At 54.6% G+C, this 24,275-nt stretch overlaps 1 protein-coding gene across 1 annotated transcript; it reads right to left on the bottom strand.

Annotated features, from left to right (window-relative positions):
• Nucleotides 1-1,266: 1,266 nt before the first annotated feature.
• On the bottom strand, nucleotides 1,267-20,690 carry RAB1B (RAB1B, member RAS oncogene family). Its single transcript, XM_067544144.1, has 6 exons — nucleotides 20,563-20,690; nucleotides 8,835-8,907; nucleotides 7,634-7,729; nucleotides 7,276-7,371; nucleotides 6,476-6,607; nucleotides 1,267-5,636 (listed from the first exon to the last, which is right to left on the bottom strand). The coding sequence occupies exons 1-6, from the start codon at nucleotides 20,574-20,576 to the stop codon at nucleotides 5,442-5,444; spliced, it is 606 nt and encodes a 201-aa protein (XP_067400245.1). The 5' UTR covers nucleotides 20,577-20,690; the 3' UTR covers nucleotides 1,267-5,441.
• Between the last annotated feature and the right edge of the window lie 3,585 nt (nucleotides 20,691-24,275).

Raw genomic sequence — 24,275 nt, 5'->3', positions numbered from 1 at the left:
GCAGCATGGTGGAGGGGGTAGGTAGGGTGCCAGCATAGGACCCCGGAGACCTGGATACAATCACCCACTTTCCTCATAACTTTTGTTTCTTTTTGACCCCGAGCTGGGGGGTTTGGTGAAGGAAAAATGCTAGTTCTGCTAACACGTTTGATAAAAATTGTTGGAAAAATATTTGAAAAACGACAAGGGTGTGTGTGAGAAAGAGAAACACGCACTGAAAGAGAAAGAGCACTGGTCTGACACAGAACCCGCTGAGCACTAGGCACCCGGATTTAAGGAGCTATTACTCCATTCCTCCATGCCGCACTAACGGCTGTGAAGGGCACAGACTTATCAACAGCCACCCCTCTGAAACTCTAGTACAACAGGTTCCCAGCCCAGGGCTCATGCTCCTGGGCCCACGGGTACCTTGAAGCTGACCCATTGCAGCTGCATTCCAGGCAGGGTCAGACGTGATATGCCACAGAGAGGCCCCAGCCAGGGCTGGTGAATGCCGAGGGCCCTAGTCTCGTTGCTAAAATCCTGCTGAATCAAGCACCCCACAGATGGGAAATGGCCATTTTCAGCCATTTATAACTCAGCCAGACCGGCCCAGGTATCCATGGACTATCAAAAGGCACATCCCCGGCCCCAGGGCTATCCCCAGCCTGATTTCAAAGTCCAGGTGCTAGGCGCAGCCACACCAGAACCATTCACAAAGGCAACTGCAATTTCTTGTAGTAAAAGGTTCAGCAGCAGAGACTGACAGAGCACAGCTCTGCTGAGAATAGCACCCAGTTCAGACACTTTCACAGTAAGATTGGACATTTTTTTCATCCCACAGCCCTTGGGAGGCTCCGTCGCCAGCTGCTGAGATGCAGTCCCCCCTAGCGCATGGGGCTAGTTATGCAGGGATTCCTTCCCCATCCTGCTGATGCAGCTGGCCCGGGGCAGGGCCCAGGGCTGTTTCTACAAGGATCCCGTGGCTGTTGTGGAGATGCAGGCATGCAGGGAGGAGGGTGGGGGTGCGGGACCCTCATCAAGTGCAGAGATGCAGCCAGCGGGCAAGGCAGAAAGCAGGGTACACACAGGAGTGTTTACGGAGGAATGCTTGCCCGTAAGTGAGTTCCCACTGCTGTTTCTCCTCCCCTTGCAGTGACCTTATTTCTTGGCAGCAAAGGGCTTAAAATAGTGGCGCCTTCTTGGGAGGGGGTCCCCGTGGCTCATCTTGAGCAGCACCAATAGCCTAGCCCCAGCCCTCACCCTAGCTGCCATTGGCTGAGCCCCGTGAACTGGTGCTGAACAAAGCTACCTCCTAATTCCACTGGGGGGCGGGGGGATGGTGCCCAAGGCAGCCTCCTTGATCCAGAGTGGACATTAGCAGCACATACACACACCTGTCATGGATTGGCATTTTCCAGCTGGGCTCCATTTCCCATCCACAGAGCAGCAGGCCCAGAGATCACCTCCTGCCCAAGAGCAGGGCAGCCCCTGGACTGGACTGGGCTGGACTGCCATCCCATGGGTGGATGCCATAGGCTGGCAGGTCCGAGCCACTCCCTGGCTCAGCCCAGCTCACTGCTGCATGCTGAGAAGCAGTGTCCCCACCCACACACACGGGAGCTAGGTGGGGAGCAGAAGGCCCTGCCCCTCCACCCAAATTTCCCAGCCCCATTCCACAGCCTCCCAGGCCGGGGCTGCTTGTAGCAGCAGATCCAGGCCCCAGCCTGCAAGGAGCCAGCACAGTGGGCACACACTGCCCCTGGCAGTGAGGGGGTGCCAGTCCACAGCCCCTCCTGAAGGAAGAGTCCCACTTCTCAGCTGGGGCCCAAGGTCACACCCTGTCTCCAGGCAGCGGTGAGCACACAGCATGGGCTGATGTAGGTCAATCGTATCTCAGCTCATTCCCCAGGTGGGGTGGAGGTAGCAATCCAGGCCTGAGCCAGCCCCTCCCTGCCAGCATTAGCCAGGCCTGGCCCCCTGCCACATGCTGCTGCTGCAGCAATCAAGGCACTTTTACCCAGTGCAGCAGCTGAGCAGCTCTGCACGCCTGGCTCAGAGGAACATATGGGAGGAGGTCACCCCCTCATCCAGTAACCTCCAGGCAAACTCCCTTCAAAGGGAGTTAATTTCAGGGAGCAAAGGATGAGCCAAGGGGCTAGGTAATGCCACAGGCCCCATTCAGCCTGGAACTAAGGTGCCCCTATTTAGCAAGGAGCAATTTAATGTGGAAGAGGTGACCCAGGGACAGGAAACTCCACTTCAAACTGGCTGGGGGTGGAGCGCCAGCCCACTTGCTAAGGGCTGGAAGTAGGAATGGTTGAGGGCTCTTCAGGCTGGCTGGCTGGGGGGGGGGGGGGGGGGGGGGCAGACTGGATCAACACAACCAGGTTTCTACCCTTTGCACCCAGGGCTTTGTCAACACCATGATTAGGAGGAAAGGAGGGGGAGGTGAGAGGAAGGAAGTTGTCCATCAAATCTGCTTTCCCCTGGAAGACAGCTTCTGAACGAACAAACCTTGTGACAAGTGTCTGCTGCCACACCCACATTTCAGTCTGGAAATGGTGCCAGGGCAAGGCTTTGATTGCTCCTTTGTGGGCCCACTGAGCAGCACACAGGCCCCCTACCCCAGCCCCAAGGGTGCTGCATCTCACCCCTAGGCCAGGGGTCCCCCTCTAACAGCCCCACCACACACACCATAGGCAGATGCAGCTCAGTACCAGGCAAGGCAATGGAAAAGGAAGGTTATTTGTAACCAGCGCTTCGAGGTGCATGTTCCCACTAAGTGGATACACGGGCCAATGCAGCCTTGACACTCAAAACTTCTCTAAGCAGCACTGTTGAAGAGCTCCCTCCCTCCCCGTCCCACTCCTCACACTCCCACCTAGTTGGGGGGAGGCTATAAAAAGGGTCATGGCCCACTCCACTCTGCCCCTTCCCCCCCATTTCTTCCACCACCACCTTTGAGAAACCAATGCTAGGAGTGAAGAGGGGAAGGTGTGGAGCCCAGCTGGAAGAAGCCATGCTGCATCACAGGAGCTGCAGTCCCACCTGCCCAGGCCAGTAGAGGGGAATGGGAGTAGGCAGCCCCCCCACTGAGGAAGCACACAGCTGCTTCCACATCAAAACATTGCTGATTCCAGATTTTCTATTTTCTGCATAAAAGCTCTTTGCAGTCAGTTCCTGCTGGGCAGGGAGGGCCCCTAGCTGCAGGTATTGCTCTAGCACCTGCTGCTGCTCTGGGCCAGACAAAGCCACTGTGTTCCAGTCAGGCAACTGCTCCATGGAGGAATCAGGAGCATGACTTGGCTGTGCCTGAGTGTTCATGGGGATGGGCTCTCAGGGGCTACAGGTACTTGCCAGGCAGGAAAAGGCACAAGTCATTTCCAGTGAGCAACCCCCAGCCAGCATGCAGGGTTCTACCCCACAGTGCTGGGGGGGTGTGGGGGGGGCAGGGAGAGAAAGGTTAGTTACCCCAAGACTTCCCCATCCCCCTAGCGGGGTGCAACAGCCCAGCACTGCTGCTACTGCAACAGTCTAGCCCTGGATTGGGATTTTGCTCTCCTCCCCCCCTTCTGGCAGGTATGTATGTACCTGCCCTGCTCTAAAACAGAGCCCAAAGCTGAGTCAAGGGGACACAATCTCTCCCGCAGCTCTGAGTCTTCCAAAATGGCAGAGGAGATCCCCCGTGCAAGAACTCTGCCATGCTCCATGGCAGCCCCAGGCAGGTGAACCCCAGGGAGCAAAAGTGGGGGGTGCACAGCCAGGACAGGGAGGGCATGGGGATGGGGACTGTTCTCACCATGCAGTGCCTGCCCAACTGACTGGGGGCCCCTTGGGGAGACAGTGACTTGCCCCGCCCAGCCAGAGGGCAGGGTAGTACCTATACCATACCAGTGCTGCCTGATCCTAGGGGAGGGGAGCTAGCACCCAGCCAAGCCCATGTACCCCTCCCCCTTTCTAGCTGCACACACCCCACCACGACTGCTCACAGTAAAAAGGTGCAGGCTGCAGGAGCCTCCCCGCAGAGGCACTCACCTTTATTTTGGGATTTTTTTGTTCCATTTTTTTTTTTTTAAAGTAATTTCACTGGTGGAAAATAGCCAATAAGTGAACTACCCAGCTGGCTCCTCCCACCCCCTTAACCAGGGACAGGGCCGGGCCAGACAGGGGGGGCATGGCAAAGGGGGACAGGCTGAGGCCCTCAGATTCCCCTTCTTGCCAGGGCTGGTGATTGGTCATGATGGCAAGGGCTGATGCTGCAGAGGGGTGAGCTAAGCAGTAGAGGGCAGCACCCCTCACACACCCACCCCCACCGAAAGTGCAAGATCTTCCCTCCAGCCGGGAAAAAGAGCAGCCATCCTCCAGGGCTAATGCACTGAGCAGAGGTGCAGGGAGCTCCTGAGCCCTGGGGAAGGGGCTGTGCAAGCAGCCCATGGGCCTCTGTGGCCAGTTCTAAGGCCCCTGACTGTCCGTGCTACCCTGAATACATTCAGTGGGCCTGGCCGGAGGTGGCCTGGGGACAGCTACCTGCCCCCCTTGGCTGGGGAGCACCGTGAGACAGCCTCAGCAGGGCTGGGGAGGAAACCGAAGGCCTAGAGAGGACAAACAGAGGGCCGGAGGTGGGGGAGCAGCATCAGGCTCCGCTCAGCGTTCCTGGGTCAGCCCTGCATCACAGCCACTCTGACATGCCTGGGGAAAGTCTGCAGCAGGGTATAAATATTGAACTAGAGCAAAGCAGGGAGAAGAGGACCCCAAGCTGCACAGAGGGGATTAAACAGAAGTCTGTGCACCACTGGGAGCAAGAGGAATGATAAAAGACCTGGAGAAGCCATGACACATCCCCTCACGTGGAGGCAGAGGGCACAAATCAGTGGTGGGAAGCTTGTGCAGCTCAGAGAGGCCTATGCCCCTCCCTCCATTATTTCGCTAGTGACAAGCGACTGCCCCATGGAGACCAAGTACCAGGCAGCAGAACAAGCTTAACCACACAGGAGGCTTCCCAGGAAGATGTGGGGTTGGTGACAGGCTCACCTAACACGCCCACACCTGGAACTGTAGAGAAAGGGGCTGCAGGCAGGAGAGCAGAGGCTGGGGGTGGAGTGAGGGCAGCCCCATGCACCCAGCAGAAAGGGGAGAGGAGCAGCAGCAGTGACCCCACAAGGAGGAGCCAGGAATCCTGCCAGGCTTCGGGCACCCAGGACCGAGGCAACACAGGCTGCATAGAGGGAAGTTCTCACAGATGGGAGAGGACCCTGGCAGGTCTGTCCCACCACACATCAACAAGGGTAAGTAATTAACACAGGCAGAGAACCCGAGCCCCCGCCCCACGGGAGACATCCCGTCCCGTCCCCCTGCACGGTATCATCCGGGAAAGCTGCCACGCCACAGGAGGAGGATGCTGGACAGCACTGGGTTGGACGGTCCCCTCCCCTCCCCACCCCATCCCACAGTCCCGGGCCTCAGCAGCAGCCTCCGCCCGCTGGTTTGACTGGAGTGCTGTCGATTCTGAGGTTGGGTCTGTCCCCACCAGTGGTGGCACCAGGGCCCATGCGCTTCTTGATCTCAGCTGCCATGGTCATGAACGATTGCTCCACGTTGGTGGCATTTTTGGCGCTGGTCTCCAAGAAGGGGATGCCCAAGGAATCTGCAAATTCCTGTGAAAAGGCAGGGGAGGAGAAAGGGTTACAGACAGGCGAGGCCTCTGTCTGTGGCCCCGAAGGGCAGGGCTGTGCCTCTCCCCAAGACTCACCTACCCAGGAGGGCCCTCACCCCCTTGGGGACAGATCTCAGCACTACCCCACTCTGACATTCACCATTCAGACCCACAAGCTCCCCCAGGCAGAGCTCTGGTCAGTCATTAGCCCCCCCCCCCGTAGATGGGGAAACCAAGGCACACCCCAAGGAAGTGACTTACCAAAGGGACAAAGCAAGTGCATAGTACAGCTGGGAAAAGAACTTAGAGGCCCCTGCTCTATAGATCCCACTTCTCTCCCCAAGCCAGCAATAGAACCCAGGAGTGCTGCATGATGGGCTGGAGGGCCTCCCACATCCCCAGCCTCTGTTCAAAGGAACCAGCCCAGCTGGCTCCAGCTCCCTGGTACCACAAGGCCGTCTGCTGCTTCCCACGTGTAGCCTAGTTCTGCCCCCAGACAGCCAGGATCCTGAGCTTATGGTTGGTACTGGGGACAGAGGCAGCCAGCACAAGCCCAGAGACCAGCCCTACAGCTGGCAAAGGGCAAGCCCTTCTCCTGAGCTACAGCCAGGCACAAGGGGAGGAAGCAGCTGACAGGACAAGTGCTGCCACCTGGTGGAACTTCCTCATACTGCAGGAACACTGCAGCAGGGACAGCACTCACTCTTTGCCCTGTAGAGTTGATAGGCAGCAACTCTCAGGTAGGGCCCTGTCTGTATCCTCCAGATGCAGGAGGTGCCAGAGACAGAAGGGGGAGATCCTATCGACAGGCATCTGAGGGGCTTGCTCTGCCCTGCTCACCTTGGCGGTGGTGTAGTCCACCACTTTCTTGGTGGTGAGGTCGCACTTGTTGCCCACCAGCAGCTTGTTGACGTTCTCGCTGGCATAGCGCTCGATCTCCTGCAGCCACTGCTTCACGTTGCTGTAAGACTCCTGCAACAGCACAGTGGGGAGCAGGTCCCCAGCACCCCTCAGCAATGGATCATGTCCTTTCAGAGGCAGGAAGTGGGACCGAGGGGAAGCAACTCACTAGGATCAGGGAGTTGGTAGCGCAGCTGGGGACAGAACTCAGGAGTCCTGGCTCCCAGTGATTGCTCTGCTAGTACAGCCCTTCCCCATTCAGCAGCTGTTCTTAGATGCTGTTATCTTGATGCCACTCCCACCTTCCAGATGCTGAAGGAATGCAATGTCCCATTGTCCCTGAAAGGAGCAGTGCCCAGTACAAAGGGCATCAAAGGGTGCAGGAATGGATGGTCACTAGGGAATAGTGATCAGGATCTTCTCCCCACCCCCAAACCCCAGTATGTTATCACCCCCCACTCCCACCAGCCTGCCAGGAGGCAACGCAGCTCAGGGAGTACTGCCAGGTTTTCACTGCTGCCAAGCAGGCAGCGGTCTGGTGGGGTCTGGCTACCAACAGTGGGACACTCCTACAGCACTGCTCTAACCATTAGACTGCCTCCCTGATGGAACCCAGGGGTCCCAGCTCCCTAGATGCCCAGTAGGAAGGCCGTTGCCTGAACATGGAGGGGCCCTGGACAAAGGGAGGTCAGGGATGCTGTCTAAGGATCTGCAGAGCCAAGTGCCTGGGGCAGCATTACCTGATCTGTTACATCATATACCACGATGATGCCATGCGCCCCTCTGTAGTAGCTGGAGGTGATGGTCCGGAACCGCTCCTGCCCAGCTGTATCCCACTGCAAGGGAGAAAGGAGGGAGAGTTTGGAAGAAGATAAATGCAAGGTGCCCTGTCCAGAGACAGCACCCCCTAGAGGGGATAGACCCCATATCTCATTCCCCACTCTCTTGAGCCAGCCAGTCCCACACCAGTGAGCTGTCACCCTCTGAGGGGGAAGGACCCATATACAGTTTCCTGTCCTCCAGAGCCAGCCAGTCCCCAGAAGTCAATGCAGCAGCATCCATTCATAGCTGCAGCCTGGGCAGGGGCCAGATACTCACGATCTGTAGTTTGATGGTTTTGCCATCCAGCTCAATGGTCCGGATTTTGAAATCCACCCCAATGGTGCTGATGTAGCTCTCTGTGTAGGTGTCATCCTGGAGGATGCAGAATGAGGGGGGTTACCAGGGCAGCTGGGGTCCATGCTCATAACAATGAGGCAGGAGAACCTTCATCACCCCAATTCTAGTGGCAGGGGTAAAGGTCATGAGCCAGGGAGCACTTGGATCTAAACACTCCTGAGACATTAACAGCCACCACTCAAAGGTGAATTTAGGCCTGCCAGTGCTGGGCAGAGAGCAGGGTTTGGGACTCCTTTAATAGGAGGGTTTTATGATGTGCTTTGGTAGTTTGGAGATCCTAGTCAGGAGCTGCTAAGAGTCTGCAGTTTAACCAGCTGTCATCCCTTGGTACTTGCACATCGCCAAAGGGAATGCAGCACCAGCCCCCCGTCTGGCCTGTAATGCTTGGTATCCCAAAGTGCTTTATGGACAGCTAGACAGACTATAGGCAGCCATCACTGGGGTGGGATATAGAGGCCATTGAGCAGCACACAGTGATGATGTGCAAGTTTAGGACAGGAAGTGACGCCTGTAACCAAATTAAACCAGATGTGGAGTTATGGGAGGCCCAATATAATCACTCAAGATGGAAACTGACCAGGACAACAGTGATTACTGGGCCTCTTGGGACAATATTACAGGGTCTTAACTGACCCCAGAGGGTCAGGATCCCAGTTTTAAGTCTTTTGAAAAAGGCAGCACCTGCAATAGCAATGTCCCCTAGCATTGCACTGGGGCAACACTGACCATGAGGGCACAGAGATCCCTACCATGTCCTCCCCTCCCCCCAACTCCCTGCAGCCCAGCACCCTCCTCCCCAGCATGATGCTGAGGCATTGGGGTTAGCACTGACTGAGGAAAGAGGGCACCATATTACATCTCTGCTGTTCTCTGCATCGTGGATGTCTCCCAGCCAATCACTGAAGAAATGTAGGCCTGCCAGCTTGCAAATTTGACTAGGCCCCTGTACGATGGTTTGATTTTTCATAATATGCGCCAGAGTGGTGAGACTTAACTAGCCATATCTCAAATGCCACAGCCCCGCTGCAGCAGCTCCGGAAGGGATATGGCCAGCCTGTTACATGGCTAGATAGCTGCCCACTGGATCATGAAGGGCTCTGCACAGGGCAGGGACACTCACAGCAAATCGTAGCAGGAGGCAGGACTTCCCCACACCGGAGTCTCCAATCAGCAGCAGCTTGAACAGGTAATCACTGAAACAGACAGAGGTGGCAAATGAGGGGGGCAGGGCAGTTGTGAGGACATGCAGAGCATCAGGGATCTTCCTGACCTTTTCTAGCTGTGTGAATACCTTGAGATCTCTTCCCGGCCCAGACCAGGGAGTGTTTCCAGTGGAAGACTAAAGGGTCACACTCCCACACCCCCAGCAGGCAAGGGATATACATAGTGGGGAAAGCATGTGTGCTGGCAAATACTTTTGGAGTGGGGAATGGGGTTCTTTTATACAGGGATCCTTAGTCACTCCCAGATAATGGGCAGTCAGGACTCTGCTCCTTGCCACCCACAGCATTCCCAAGAGACAACAGGGAGCATCAGATGCTCCGCAAAGGATGTAATTAGAATCCAAGAATCACGGCTCCCAGCTCCCACTCTAAGCACTAGGGCTCACTCCCCTCCCAGAGTGGAGGGCAGAATCCAGGAGTCCTAACTCCAGCCCTGTCCCTTGCTTTGGATCAGTGCACACAATAAACTCACATCAATCTAATCTCTACAACGGCAATATCTTACAGAGCAGGGTCATCCTCTCTCCAAATTGAGAGAGGTCACCATGGGCTATAAAGTGGAAGGTCAGAAATATAGGGGAGCAAGGAGAATGGCATGGAGTGCTTAGTTTTGGTACCTGCACTGCTTCATGAGTGGGGACAAGCTCACTACAGGAGCTTCAAGACAGAACTTTGGGGGGGCTCCAGGGACCTCAGACTAAGGCATTAACACTGTTTTTCCCCAGATTCTCAGTGTTTACAAAGACATTCAGAGCTGGAGGCCAGCAAGGCCTGTTCGGATTGCCTCACCATTCCTGCATCCTTTCAGCTAGGCCAAGGCTAGAGGCCTTCACATAGCCCCTGAAATGGAGCCAAGGCACAAGGATTTAGTGGGAAGTTTTTGACCATGCAAATGCCTGCCTTTAAGCCAGGTTTCAGACCCCCCCAGCAACCTGTGGGAGTCTTCACATACCTGCTGGGGCTGTTGGCTCTGCTGGGATTAGAGGAGTCACGCCATGCCACACTGCAGCCCTGTGGGTGAACACTGAGCGCTGGGTCTGTTCTTAAAGCTCTAAGCTGAGACAGACCCTGTGTATTTAAAGTTTCTAAGATCCCACTTGCTTGTGACCAGCCCCCTACCTACACCTGCAGCAGAATCCTCACCCAGTGCTGGGGAAGCTGCAGCATCACAACTGCAGGGAAGGGGAAGGAAGAGGGTCTTTCATAAGAGTCCTGCATGGATGGTGCACCAGCACCACAGTGCAAAGCCGAGCTGACCTCAAGGATTGGCCTTCTACAGGACACAGGTGTTCTGGGGCACTGCAGCTTCAGCCCTACCCACCCTAGGCTCCTATCCCGGACTTCTAAGGCCGCTAAACTCACTGAAAGGGTCAGTGGTGACCCTAACAGAGGGACAGCTAGGGCTAGGCAGGCAATCAGAAGGTTGCCCCAGCAGTGAGAGGCCTAGGAAATCTCCAGGCTGGTTTTAGAGTCCCTCTGGGGGAGGCAAATAGAGCAGAGCCTCCAGGTTTGATCTCTGAGGTGTGAGTGCCATCCTCCACTTCAGACTTCCCTTCTGGGAGTGTTATAGACTGCTGTCACTCACTGCCTAGACCAGCTTCAATCCCTCAATGCCAGCTGGAGATCTCTGCTCTCCAGGCAATTCCTCTGCTTCCCTCACCATGTTTTCCATTGCTGTGGCTATGCTCGCTGGGTCGAGACCCATTTGTACAGGCCAGCCCAGCCCCAGTCAATGTGAGCGGGATCCATCACCCCAATACATTGCCATAGCACTGCCACATGCAATGAAACTGGCACCACTCAGCCCTCCCTGCACAGAAAGGTTGTAACCCAGTCCAATAGCAATTCACCCTCAGCCACTCAGACTTAAGGCAGCCGCAGAACTTCCCACATGGTGGATAGGCACACAGCGGTGGCCAAGAAGGAGTTGAAATGCCCAATCTGACCACAAACCTCCTGGGCAGACCTGCTGAGTGACTGGACCTTAACACAAAGGTAGCTTAGCCTCAACCAGCTCCGGCACCAGAAACGCTCTGTTCCCTGGTGCTGCAGTGGGGGATAGTGGCAATAAATCCCTGAACAGAAGAGACCCTGCTACATTCAGGGCAGCCTGAGCCAATTGCAGCCAGAGCCCAAGCCCTGAGACAACTGTTCCCGAGGCACCCTGCTCCAACACAGGACACTGGTAGGTGATACAGTAAGAGCCCCCACTTGCACCTTGTGCTGCTTTAGCCACTAGATCCACTTCCCTCCCAGACCTGGGGAAAGAACTGAGTCTCAGCTCCTAGCCCCCCTTTCAATTCCATCCTGATGCCCATCCTTAAGCCAGCGCAGTTTCAGGCAGAATAGCTATAGTTTGTGGAAAGGGTCTGATCTATTCCCAGAAGGATAATCTGCCCTAGGGTAACATTCAGCCCTTTACAACCTGTCTGAGATCCTGGCCATTGGACACCACTAACTGCCCAGCAGAGCTCGCCACCAGCAACAGCAGGGCTCACGTGTGCTTTCCAGCCACACCACAAGCCAGGAGGAACAGAACTGAGAAGCCTCTGCACAGACCCTATTACATGCAACACCAGAGACACAGCACAGCCCCACCTCTGCCTCAATCTGGCCAGCCGAGCTGAGGCCTCTGAGCAGCAACACAGCTCAGCACACTCGCAAAGTCTGGGTACTTTAGCTGCTGTTGTGGCAGGATACAATGCTTCTGGGTACTTAAGCATCGCATCCTGCCAGCACAGCAACTACACAGAGCTATAGCATCCTTCACCCCAAAGCAAGGTGCAAGATGACCCATTACAGCAGCAAGCTGTTTACACAGGACCCCTGGCCCGGTCCCTGCCCAATGCTGCATGACAGTGTGGGCAGAAGTTAAGGCTAATTAGACTCAGTCTAATTGTAGCTATTACTTGGGGGGAATTTTAGGAAAAGTGAGTACCAGGACATCAACATCTCAACAAAAGGGCACCGCATCTCAGCACTTCGGGGACAGGGTGGAGAGCACGCCCTGTGGAGCCCAGCAGCACCCTTCCCTAGAGCTCAGTGTTTCTAGCACTGTGCCAGGCCACTAGATTCAGTGTCAGCTCAGAGGGAGAACACCCCTTACAGACTCATCACTTACCCTCCCACGCCAGTGGCAGCCTGCATTTTTGAGGCGGGGGGGGGGGGGGGGGCGGAAGGGAGAGAAGAGTATCTCCTAGCCAAGCAGTGACCCTACCCAGCCCCACTTTGCAGTACTGCTGCATCTCACAGCTATGGTTTGAATCCACGCTGTAAGTGCCCCATAAGTGGCAAAAACACAAGGCTCTACACACTCCGAGCTGGACTCGGGCTCTCCCCCTGCCCTTCTGGTGCAGATCTAGCACTCGGCTCTGTGGCTATTGAGCATGACTGCTACATTCAACTCCTGCTTTACATGGCATGCAGTGTAAGACTTTTCTAAATACTGTAATCATTAAGAGCCAGTGCAGGGTAGCCCTGGATACACACCAGGATCCCCAGAGACAGCCTCCCCCACATCTTATCACATAGCTCACTACAAGGTCTAATTAACACCAGCCCTTGTCAAGCCTCATAGGCTCTTGCAAATACCAAGCTGGGCTATCAAGGCCCATTACTCCTCACACCACCACCCACTCTTCTTCGAGAGCAATCGATAAAAATGGGAGCCCCAAAGCACCAGTGATGGCAACAAGATAGAGAGCAGGATCCAGGGAATGTCTGCTCAGACGAGCTGCTGGTAACCTGGAGTCTAGGATCTTGGGATCCAAAGCTTCAGCTATGTGAGAGGCTTGCACCAGTCAGACAAATGCTACATTTGTATAGTGCCTAGCACAACAGGGTCCATGTCTATGTCTGGGGTTCCTAGGCCATAAACTGGGGTAAACTCACTACAGACATTTGGCTTTAAATTATCTTAAACTGTTGGAAGTTAAAGCCAGGTAAATTGAAAATGCAAATAAGTAGGCTTGGCAGAAGTCAATTTTGACAATTATCTATTTTTGTTTAAGATTTTTCTTCTAACAACTTTTGTCCAGTTGCAGGGGTTGGGTTACTGCAGTGCTGACAGCAGGGCTGCAGGAGGCTCCTTGTGCAGCCAAGGGGCCCAAGATGTTGGGGAAGCCACCCTAGGCAGCAGCCATTCAGCAGTGGGGTGGCCTCCTTTGTGGCCAGGAACTCCTCCTCCCACACCCTTGTACCTGCAGGGATCGGGCAACACCAACACAGCTCACTCATTCACCAGCCAGAAGCACAGGTGCAATCCCCAGGCAGGAGCTGTTCAGCAGGGGGTGGCCTCCCCCCATTGAAGGTCTCTGTTCCACTGGGCTAGGATCACTGCAGCCTCCTAAGGTCCCAGACTTTGTGCTTGCAGGGACTGCATGTCACTGGACCTGTAGAAACACAGCTTTGTTGTCACAGACCAGCTCACTCACTCCTGTGACAGCAGGGATGCAGAAGGCTCCCAGCCCTGACACCCAATCCCCATAGGCACACCAACTGTTACCAATTGATTTGTCAATTTCAGTGTATCAGCTGAAAGACATTTACTGACAGTTATAGATTAAAATCAAATCCTCCCAACCCTGGAAATAGGACATCTTTTTTATTTTAAGCAATGCAGATGATTAGCCCTGAAAACAAACAGCCAAAGGAAGTGGTAGATTCTTCATCCCATGGTGGCTTCAAATCAGACTGGATGCCTCTCTGGAAGATGCTTTAGCTAAACCCAAAATGACTGGACTCAATACAGGGGTCACTGGGTGACAATCTCTGGCCTGTAATACACAAGAGGGTCAGACTAGAGGATCTAATGGTCCCCTTTGGCCTTAAACTCTGAATCTTAAATTCAGCTTAAGTCATAAGGCATCAGCTGGAACTAGATTGTTTTGAGAATGATTTATATTAAAGATTCATGGATTGTGGTCCTTCTCTCCAGCTACTTTGGCCTCCTGTGTGACATAAGCATCAGACAGCCTACACAGGGGTTTGCACTGGCTACACAAAATCAACTTAAACTCCTGTTAAACTGATGCAGCTTTCCTCATGCAGTGCCTGCAGCAGCATGGCCCATGTAGGGAGAGAGTGTGTAAACATACAGAAAGTGGCCCATTGCCAGCACCAAGTCCACTTAGTGCCAGGAGCAGGAGGATTTTATAAGCAGAATCCTCCGACAGCGCGAGCTGGGCTGAAGGCTCCTCTTCACCACACAGTTAACTTGGCTTACAATGCAAGTGCTGTCCCTAACTCAAGCCACATTCACACAAACCCCTTCCCTCAACTGTGGAGGTGGTTTCAACTTCAGCTGGCTCGCCTGTAGGGTGTAGGCTACAACCGGCAGCTGCTAACTCAGCCACCCTGCAGCATGGGTGCAGGCTAGTTCCACTGGAGTGCCGTGAGTCCTCCAATGCCTTCCCACCATTCCCAGAGTCTCCTTCCCACCCCTGCACAGAAAGGACAGATCAGTTCTCTCACAATTCACTGGAGAAGAACTCAGAAGAGCTCAGCTGATTCCAGGACGAAGGACTATGGGATATGCCCCCAGAAGTCTTAGTGCCAAACACAAGCAGTGCCAGCATGACCACAGCAGCTCCAGTGTTATTTTACAGGGTGGTCACTTGCACTTTAGTGAAGCCAACTCCAGAATAGGTAGCTCAAGTTAAGTCTGTAGCGCCAACAGACCCTCAGACCCACCAATGCATTTTGTGCAGAAGCTGTATGAAGGAACTGGTTTTGCTTGTGATTGACCTGTTCTGGATTTGAACCTATGACCCAGAGGCTTTCACTGCACTGTCAATGAAGGGGTGCTAAGCAGTTTACATGACAAGCTTCAACATCCCGTGAAGTTATTGCCCAGATTTAAAAATGAGGAAACTGAAGCCCAGAGAGGGAAGTGACTTGCCCACAGCTTGATGAGTTAGTGGGAAAGCTAGGGTAGAACCCAAGAGTATTGACTTCCAGTACCCCCAGCTATCTGATAGCCTCTACCCTACATGCTGTACAGATGAGAGTAGCAGGGTTCCATGCAGCTGCATGAAAGCCCAATGGGTGGGGCCCCTGACCCACTGACAGCTCTTCTGCACAGGGACTGTGAGAAGAGAGAAGTGATGCCTGCTGCATGGAAGTAGCTTGTTGCCTAATCCCAGATGGGAGGTCAGCACTTCAGAGCCGACTCAGGACAGTCACACATACAGGGCAGGGGGACAGACATTTCATCAGGAAAGCTGGAAAACAGGACTCTGGTTCTATCCCCAGCTCGGGAAGGCAGTGGGCAGGAAATTATGACTATTCCTGTCTCTCTGGAAAGAAAGAGTAGTTCAGCGGTTAAGGCAGAAGCCCTGTGTTCTACTCCTAGCAATTCCACCAACACTGCAGGACTGTGGGCAGGTTGCACCCCTATGTGCCTCAGTTTCCCTACTTGTAGAAAGGGGCTAATTCCCCTTGGCAGGGTTGAGTACTGCAGGATCCTTTGGTAACAGGTGCTAGGGAAGTCAGGTGTTTCTCCAACAAGCCAGCCAGATATGAGCTGCTGTGATAACACAACCCCCACCCCCCCACGCACGCGTGCGCACGCGCGCCCACACGCGCGCACACAGTTTCTGGACTCCTCTTCCAAACAGATTGCTCCAGCTGACCTGGGGAGAACTGGTCCCCTGCCCTCCCATCTCCACTAGCCGGGGTCAGCAAGGGTAGGTTCCCCCTCTACTTATCCACATGGGGGCTGGAGCAGAGTCATTTGTGAGCAGAGCCAATAAAGAATGTGGGCCACACCTCTGCAGGCAGAGCTTTGCTGCACCACTGCTTCCTTGTCTCCTCCCCACAGCTTCCAATGCAGGGGACAGAGCCTTCTCTTCTGCAGCACCTGTCAGCTGAGACAGGCCCCAGGCTTACCTCAGAGCCACACCCCACCCATTCCACTAGGGCAGCAAGCTCCTTAGATCCACATCAAGCTGGGTCCTGTTGTAATAGCTGGCCTATAAATGTACCTTATTTGTGAGCTCAGCTGTGAAAAGTGGGAGTTCACAAAACATCATAACAACCTAGATCAAATATTACTGGGAAGAGGTGCAAAAAAACAGACAACAATTAAGCTAGTTCAAATGAAGAGGCCTACTGTTATAACACTGTGTTCAGAGCATTCCCTGGTAAACAAGGCAATACTAAGACTGGAAATCAATGAACCAAACTTGATGTAAGAAATTAGGACTATTTGATAGGTGGAATAGCCTATTCATTACTTTGAATATCACTCCCCTTTGGAGTCCTTTACAAAAAAACAACTCTGCGGCAAAAGATGGAGGAGGCTCCCATGACGCTGGCTGACCTAAGGGAGAGAGAAGGGGAATGAGCAAACTTCATCATCATAGCTGCCACTCCACCATCTCTGAGGCCTTCTGACCTTCTTCATCCTTATCTAAGATGTCCTGACAAGAGTGAGCCAGAGAGAGGGATTCAAACATCGCCATCTCCACTCACTTCAGCTGACTTTGTTAAGCCCCACTCCATATGCCCTTTTCCTTCTCTACTTTATTTCTTCTTTTTCCTATCCTTCTCCTTTTGCCCTCAGTCTAATAAGAGTCTGCCTCAACTGGTCAAAACTATATATTTTACAACACTGCTGTAGGCCCGGACCAGAAAGAGGCAGCTAAAAGCAATGCCCTAATAGCTTGATGCTGGTACATGTTTGCCAGGTCTTTGAGTGGCTAGTAAGATCACGTGCTGCGCCTGTGTTTCTCCAGCATTGAGGCCGCAAGTGAAAGTCAACAAGACAGAAGTTGCATTTTCTATCTTTGCTGTTCTTCCCTCTCCTTGTGTGCGCCTTATTTTGTTTACTAGGAAAGGGGAATCAGACTAACAGGAACGGCCCGGGTCCATCTCTACTAACTTCTCTTTTCCACAAAAGTACAGTTATATTGTTACTGTCAAACAAAGGAGATTTTTTGGGTCTAAAAACTTTACAGCTAACGGGAAAGGGAACAATGGCTGCTGTTAAAATAAAAATATTTAAAAGCATTTGAAACCTAATGTATTAACTGTTTTGCCTTTTTCTGTATCTGTAATAGAAGGTTTAAAGAACAGTAACTGTATGTTTACCATGGTACTAAGCAGGCGGAGGTCTCTGTATATCTAACCTAGACCCTTGTTTAACACGGTTTAATGTTGGACAGTGACTGAATTATGTTAACACCTTTAGCCCATATAGTCTATCTAAATTGATGCAACAGTTCTTCCCTGCTCAACAGCAACTGCAAGCCAAATCCCACTCTTGTCCCACACAAATCCCACTCCTGTATCCCCAGGCAACCCCTCCACTTTTGAGATTGCCTCTCAGGACTGTGCAGGCAGCAGGAGTTCATCCTGCACATTGGAATCTAGCTAACGAGTCTATCCAACAGGCAAGTCAGGAGAGAACCCAGTTCCAGCATCAATAGCAGCATGGGGCACAGGCAGAGAGGTGCTTTCCTCTGCTTGGTAAACAGGATGAGGGGATGGGGATGGCTGAGAGACTACAGAAGGCCAGAGTGGCCAGGACTGGGAAAGATCCCCAGACTGGACCTGGTGGGCAGACTTTCCTCCCCAACAAAGGGTGTTGCTTAGGGAGGCATGTGTCTGGGAGAGGATACTATCATCATGAGAGCACAGACCAGCCGCACAGGTCCGTGGAGGAAGAGAAGGAAGCCCCACTTACAGGGATGTTTAAAGCCCACAGGATCCCTTGCTGGGATCCAGACACAGAACTGCCACATGGGACAGTTTATATGGGATTAATATTCATGCAAAGCCAGAATGGAAGCTTTCTACAGCTCAGCTCAACAGGTGGGATAGGGCTTTGGGATGCTATGTAAGCCACCCTTCCTCAAAGAGCAAGAGGCAAATGGTGTGGCAGAAGAAACCCCGCAGGATTTAAGGGTGTTCATTCTCCCAGCACTCTGCTCTCCACACCCCTCTAGACATTTCTGTCACAGGAGCACAAGGGCTGAGTGGCTGTTGTTGTGTAGGGTTGGAGTGTGTGATGGGAAGATTCCATTACCTCATCCAGCCCAGCCACACACAATGGCTCCTTAATGCTTGGCACAGCACAGCTAGAGCCCCCATACTGCTGCCGTTGGGAGGAGATTCCTTGCTCCAGAGAGCCCACTGTCACAAAGGGATTTCCGATATTTAGCTCCTGCTTCCTCCAGCTTTATCTAGCTGCACCCTCCTCAACAATGCTTCCCCTTGCTCATCAGCACAGCCTTCCGATATGGGACCATTTACAATCATCAGACAGTGCAGAGCAATAGGTAAGGCTCAGGCACTGGCATTCAGGACTCCTGGGTTCTATGCTCAGTTCTGCCATTGACATCTGTGCCTGTTTCCCCCTCTGCAATACAGGAACAATATAGACTAAGCTTTTTAAAGCACCAAGTGTTTGGTCTAGCCATATGTATGTAGCCCTCCATCATATCCAGAGGCCAGACTCTGGGATCTCTCAAGTCAATACCTAGACAACATTAACAGTCACCATGTACTGCGAGTGTCTAACTGCCCCCAGCATTGCTGAGGCACAGAGGCAGTCAAAACTGAATCCTGTAGTCCAGCTTCTCTCCCCGCCCCTCCCCAGAGCATCAGCAATGTCAAAGGGTTCAGACACCACATCAGTCCCAACCAGAGCCCTCCTCCCCCAGATCCTGCCTCAAAGCCACCATGCTGTCAGTACAACACTTCTTAGTTGCCTGCGCAATACAGGCAGGAAGGAGCAGACCCACTGTCACCACTGTACTCGGAAGGTGCCAGAAAAAAACTGCTGCTTGCTGATACAGGGGCCACTTGCCCAACACTGACATGCAGCTAGCTGTCTGCAGGCTGGGTTGCAGGGGTTTACTCCTGTTTACACAGGTACTCCTCCCCCAATGCTGAGATCCAGCTGCCCCTAGGGTGGGGGGAAGGTAATGGAAGTTTTGGCCTTGCCAGGGTAACACCCCAGCTCTTACAAGAGAGTTTGCCAGGATGTTTAATGCCCACGCATGGCTGACATGGCCACAGCGTTTGAGCCCTCACTGAACACATCTAGCCCCAAAGAGGCAAAGGCAGAGCTGATCCTGCCATTTCAGGATGCCTAGGGATGATAGGCCCAGCCACAGCCATTGGGTGCTTCTGAGCAGACCTTATCAGCAGCAGCTTGATGCTGCTGCTGTAAGGAGACAGCAGCCCACTTCCATGATTACTTGAGATCTCTGCACCAGGGGGTTTCCAGCATTCTCCCTGCCTCTAGGGCCACTTGGAACAATGTTTCTGCTCCAAATGGCCCTATAATCCTTTGTACCATTCCCATGATACTTCCAGGGGCTCCTGTAGGGATCACCACAATTAATTACAGGGCATTTGAGTGCTTCTGGTATCTGAGGATTGTTACATCTGTCATGTCAGACCAATGGGCCCATGTAGCCCGATACCCCAGCTCCATCACCCTTTGCTAGTCCACCTAGCCTGGTGACACAATCAAGTGCAGTTGGCAACAGGCAACACTAGCACCATTTCCTAATGAGTGCGTTTTGCTGGTGGCAAGAGGACAGGAAATCCTGACTCATGTTATCTCCTGTCACTTTCCCTTTGATTCAACATGCATACAAGATAGATGCTTTGGGGTGGCCCACACCCTAGACTTTGGTGGAGACTGACTAGCTAACCAAGAGAATGCACCCACATAGGTCAGAAATTCAGCAACAGCACTGGCTCAGTTTGAGGTTGCCACCCCTCATGCCTTTCACACCAGAGCCATCTTCATGCATTTCAGACCTCACTTCACCCAGCACTGTAAAACAGCCACCTCTGGGGGAGAGACAGCAGCTGTTTAAGTCACCAGAGATAGTAGCAAGAGCAGAATCCTGTATCCATTTGAAACTGCTGGGAGAGGGATTTAAAGGAAGCAGAGTGGACGGGCCCCCAGTGCCCTTTCTCTTCCCAGCCAAGTGGTCAGGACCTCTGCTAAGTCTCATCCGAAAAGCAGAGCCACAGGAGCTGCCTGTCAGTGCCGGATCTCGGCTCTGCCAAGCTGCTACAATAACCAGGCCCACGGGGCGGGTACCAGAATAACTAGCTTGGTACAAAGCCACCCCACCCCAGGCTCTGGGTGCCCGGCTCCCATTGGGCTGAACCCCATCACAGCAGGTGCAAGGAGGAGACACCAGGCGGCCCAGCGCTTCTCCGCGCAGACGGCCCAGCCCCCCAGGGAGCCATTTCCGGGGGGGGGGGTGTCACAGCTGTTCTCCCCGCGAGCCAAGTCTCGCCCCCAAGGCCCCTCAGCCGCCCCAGGGAGGGGCCGAGAGCGGCAGGCGCCGGGGCCCGGGGCCGCTGGTGAGCGGGACTGAGCGGCACGTGAGGCGGGACCCGGCCGGTGGTCCCGGGGCCAGGCTGGGCGACGGCAGGAGCCGCCCGCGGTCACGGCCGGGCAGCAGGGGGCGGGGCCACGGGGGCTGTAACTTAAAGCCCCGGCGAGGGCGGCTCCGGGCCCAGCGGGGAGCCGGGCCGGGGCTGTGGGGAGCGCTCTGGGACGGGGGCCTGGCAGGGTCGAGGGGGGGCGGCCGCGAGGGGCTTCGGTCCGCCTGAGGCTCGGGGGTCCCGGTCCCACCCGTCCCGCGCACTCACTACTCGGGGTTCATGGCGGCGCCCCCGCGATGGCTTCGGCGGCTCCTCCTCACTCACAAGATGGCGGCGGCCTGCGGCTCCCTCCCGCGGTCCTCCTCCCCCCGCACCCCAGGGTCGGCTTCGCCAGCGCGCAAGTGCAGTATACAGCCCGCGGCACCCTGGGATATGTAGTCTCACTCACGCTTGGCCACGCCCCTTCCCCTCCGGCCGCGCGACCTGCGGGGAAGCGCGCCTGTGCGGAGAGCGCATTACTTCATGGGATGCGTAGTTCCTCCTACCCAGGTGTCACACGCACTGGCCGAGTGCGCAGGCGCCAAACACGCAATCTCTCACGGGATATGTAGTTTTCTTGCCAGACTCTATCAACCACGTGATCAGTGTTCCCGTCATTTATTCCGCAGCCGCAAAGCCCCTGGGGGATGTAGTTTTTTTATTCACCAAGTTAACTTCGAAACCCAAGAGCACAAGGGAGGGGCTGGGCGTCCTGAGTCCTGGTTTCTAGCCCCAACTCTGGAAGGGGAGTATGATCTAGTGGTTAGAACCAGGGGGTGGAAGTCCGGACCCCTGGGTTCTATTCACAGGTGAATAACGCAGTGTGTGGGTCACTGTTGCCTTTGGCCTGTGTTGAATTTGCCCCTAGTGAAACTCATCCTTTTTCTTGTATCACAGGACAAGGGAAACCAGCGCTCCCAATCTATCTTTCCAACAGGCCCCTGCCCTCTCTAGGGGTTATTCACAGCACAGTGCTACAGAGCAGGACCTGGGCCTGGTACTTGGTTATGGGGCTGGCTGCAGAAATGGCTTGGGGCAGCAACTGGCTTCTGTGATACATAGAGGAGGTTTCATCTAATGATGGCCCTTTTAGTTTTGTGTCTGTTCATCTATAATCCTAGGGGGCCCCACACAGCCCTGATGTGGACAGTATTTTAGAGGCTCAAGAGCATCACACTCTGTGCAGTAAGTGCCCTCTCCCTTAAAGATGTCCCACCAGAAGGGTCCATAGGTAGGGTGACCAGATAGCACGTGTGAAAAATCAGAACGGGGGTGCAGGGTAATAGTAGGTCCCTATATAAGACAAAGACCCAAATATCAGGATTGTCCCTATAACATCGGGACATCTAGTCACCCTACCTGTAGGGGATCGCCAGAGCAGTGGTATAGAAGGAAGAGACCCTGAACTTCCTGTCAGTCTAGACGCTGTTGGGAGCATGACAGGAAGAATGGCAGCAAGGGCGGCTCACAATTACTCCATTAAGGGAAGGAGCACTACCTGTGCAGGGATCTCCTTCCTGCCTGGTTATTCTAGTCCCTGCCTCTCTCAGCAAGGAGTGCTGGCTGCACTGCAAGCGGAGAAGCTCTTGGCTACTCCAGTCTACTCTAGACTGCTCCTGAAGGAAACACTATGGGGAGCAGGGGAGAAGAGCTGGCTGAGAAGGAGCATCCAGCCTCTCCCAGTAGGAGGGGCTGTAGGGTATGGAGCAGGAGCTCTGGCTAGGGGAACTCCTGGCTATTCCAGCTCTGGCCTTCCCCAACAGGGGGCACTGTAAAGAGTGTAGCCGGGAATAGCACAGTCCCAGGCTGGCACCTGTTATGGTTCATGGCATGCAAACAGAGAAGGAGAAGAAAACATACAATATGCATGGGGGAAGCTTAACCATAATGCTACTTTATTGCTTAGAAATCAGAATGAAAACAAACAACAACCCAACAACAGAGAGCGACGAAGCAGGCTGCTCTCTAAAACCAGAACGCTCCAGCTCACCCCACTTTGCTGTAGGCCAGCTAGCTGCAAACCAACTTTACTCACATGCATGCTAGCTTTTTTACAGAGCCCCCCCTCCAGCCTGCTAGCAGAACCAGGACCCCCCTGCTCAGCCCTTAAAGTAATAGCATGCAATTCCAGCGCAGTCATCAATGCACCACAGTGCCCTCACACGGGGCTACCCTCCTGGCATCTCATTGCAGAGAGGTGGGGTTGCCAATTTTCTAATGACTGAAAACTCTGCCCTGCCCCGCCCGCTCCCAAGACTCCACCGTGACCTCGTCTCTTCCCTCAGACCCAGCCCTGCCTCTTCCCTCAGCCCCTGCCCCATGTCACGCTTTTCCCCCCTCCCACCATCTCCTCACTCTCCCCCTCCACCCCCGACCTGCTGGGTCTCACCTGCCACTTGCAGACATGGGCTGGGAGGAGCTGACATGCAGCCTGCCTGCCCGCCTGTCCAATCAGGGAATGACGGGGTGTGTGTGGGGGGAGGGGGAGGTCAGGCCCCAGAGGCAATCAGGGGCAATCGGGGCACAGCAGGGTGGAGAGGCAGCCAGGATTCTCCCCACACCCGGGGTGGCCATCCCCAGTGCCTGCCTCGGCCGGAGGGGACGCTGCAGAGCCACTCCTTCAGGCTCCAGCAGCTGCTCTGCCCGCCCGCGGGGGCGGGGGCCGGTTACTGCAGGTGACTGGACTGTTAATGCCGACCGGACACTGCCAGGTTCTCTTTTTGACTGGACTTGCCGGTTGAAAACCGGACACATGGCCACCACAGCGGGCGCTCCCCTAGCCAAATGATGGGGAAATCCTCCCTGGGGCCTGCATGGGAGAGGCATCTCCCTTCCCCCAAATATCCTGACTGCTCTATGGGATTGGGGAGGACAGTGACCCCCCACCCCCAAAAAATTTAAAGCCAGTGGAACAGCCACCCCTGGAAGGTAGCAGGAGGGGGGCAGCCAGGACCTGGGGAGGGGCAGGGTGGGAGGCTTCCAGGGCCATGACAAGGGCTGATGGCAGGCAGGGTGGAGATTGGGGGGGGGGGGGGCCAGGAGCCATGCCTGCAGGGGGAGGGCCTGGCTGCTCCAGTCCATCAGCGTATCCAGCAGCTCTGATTGGCTGTCTTTCCCAAGGCTAAGGAAGGGCAACCAATCAGAGGCTTCCCAATAGCATGAGCTGAGGTGACAAAGACTGTGGGCCAAATGGGGACTGGGGGCATGTGGAATGAACGCAGGGAAATGTCTCTGTTTGTGGCACAGTCCATATGCAAATGAATGTAAATATATTCAAATTGCTGGCAGGGACACACTAGGAAGTGCATTTCTTCAAGCCCCAGGTCCCGGAGCCCTGGGATAATGGGCCAATCACAGCCTTCCTTTACCTGCTGGTGGTGGAGAGATGCTGGGAGACGATTCCCCTGGCAGGAGCAAAGCAAGGTCCCATACACTAGCTCGCACGTCTCACGCTGGCCTTAGCCGCACGCCAAGTTGGGCCTGGCTCATGGGGACTGAGCACTGGGGCAGGGACCTGCTTCGAGCTTATGAGCTCAGAACTGGAATCACAGCTGAGGAAATCCAGGGTCTTCAACCCCTAAACTGAGCCCCATTGGGGGGCTGGGGCTGCCGGACTTGGCTTAAAGGAGCAGGATGCATCAACAGAGGCCAATTCCACAGCAGCTGGATTCCCCAATAAGGCAGCTCCGGGGGGGCTGGGTCAGAGCCATAGTCCCCTAGAGGGAACAGCCCCAAGTCCCATTCCCCATCCCGGAGCCAGCCAGTCCCCCCACCCTGGGGTCAGCTCGGAACCAGCACCCCCTGGAGGGGAAAGCCCCACCCCCCAGAAGGAAGAGCCCCCCCATACACGATGAGATTTCAAAGTACCTTTTATTTCTACAGCAACACTGGTAAATTCAGAGCTAACTCAGCAGGTGCCCGACCCCCCCCCCCCCCCCGGT

Source organism: Emydura macquarii, unplaced genomic scaffold (genome assembly GCF_026122565.2).
Source record: "Emydura macquarii macquarii isolate MOO-44397 ecotype Brisbane River unplaced genomic scaffold, CSIRO-AGI_Emac_v2 contig_968, whole genome shotgun sequence".
NCBI lineage: Eukaryota > Metazoa > Chordata > Testudines > Chelidae > Emydura > Emydura macquarii.
Note: the sequence above shows the minus strand (reverse complement) of the source record. Positions and strands in the feature narration are given on the sequence as shown.

Coding starts and splice junctions, on each gene's coding strand:
- RAB1B (XM_067544144.1), bottom strand. Junction 7,730..8,834: donor GCCTCCTGCTACGATTTGCT/GTGAGTGTCCCT, acceptor TGCATCCTCCAG/GATGACACCTACACAGAGAG. Junction 7,372..7,633: donor AAACCATCAAACTACAGATC/GTGAGTATCTGG, acceptor TCTCCCTTGCAG/TGGGATACAGCTGGGCAGGA.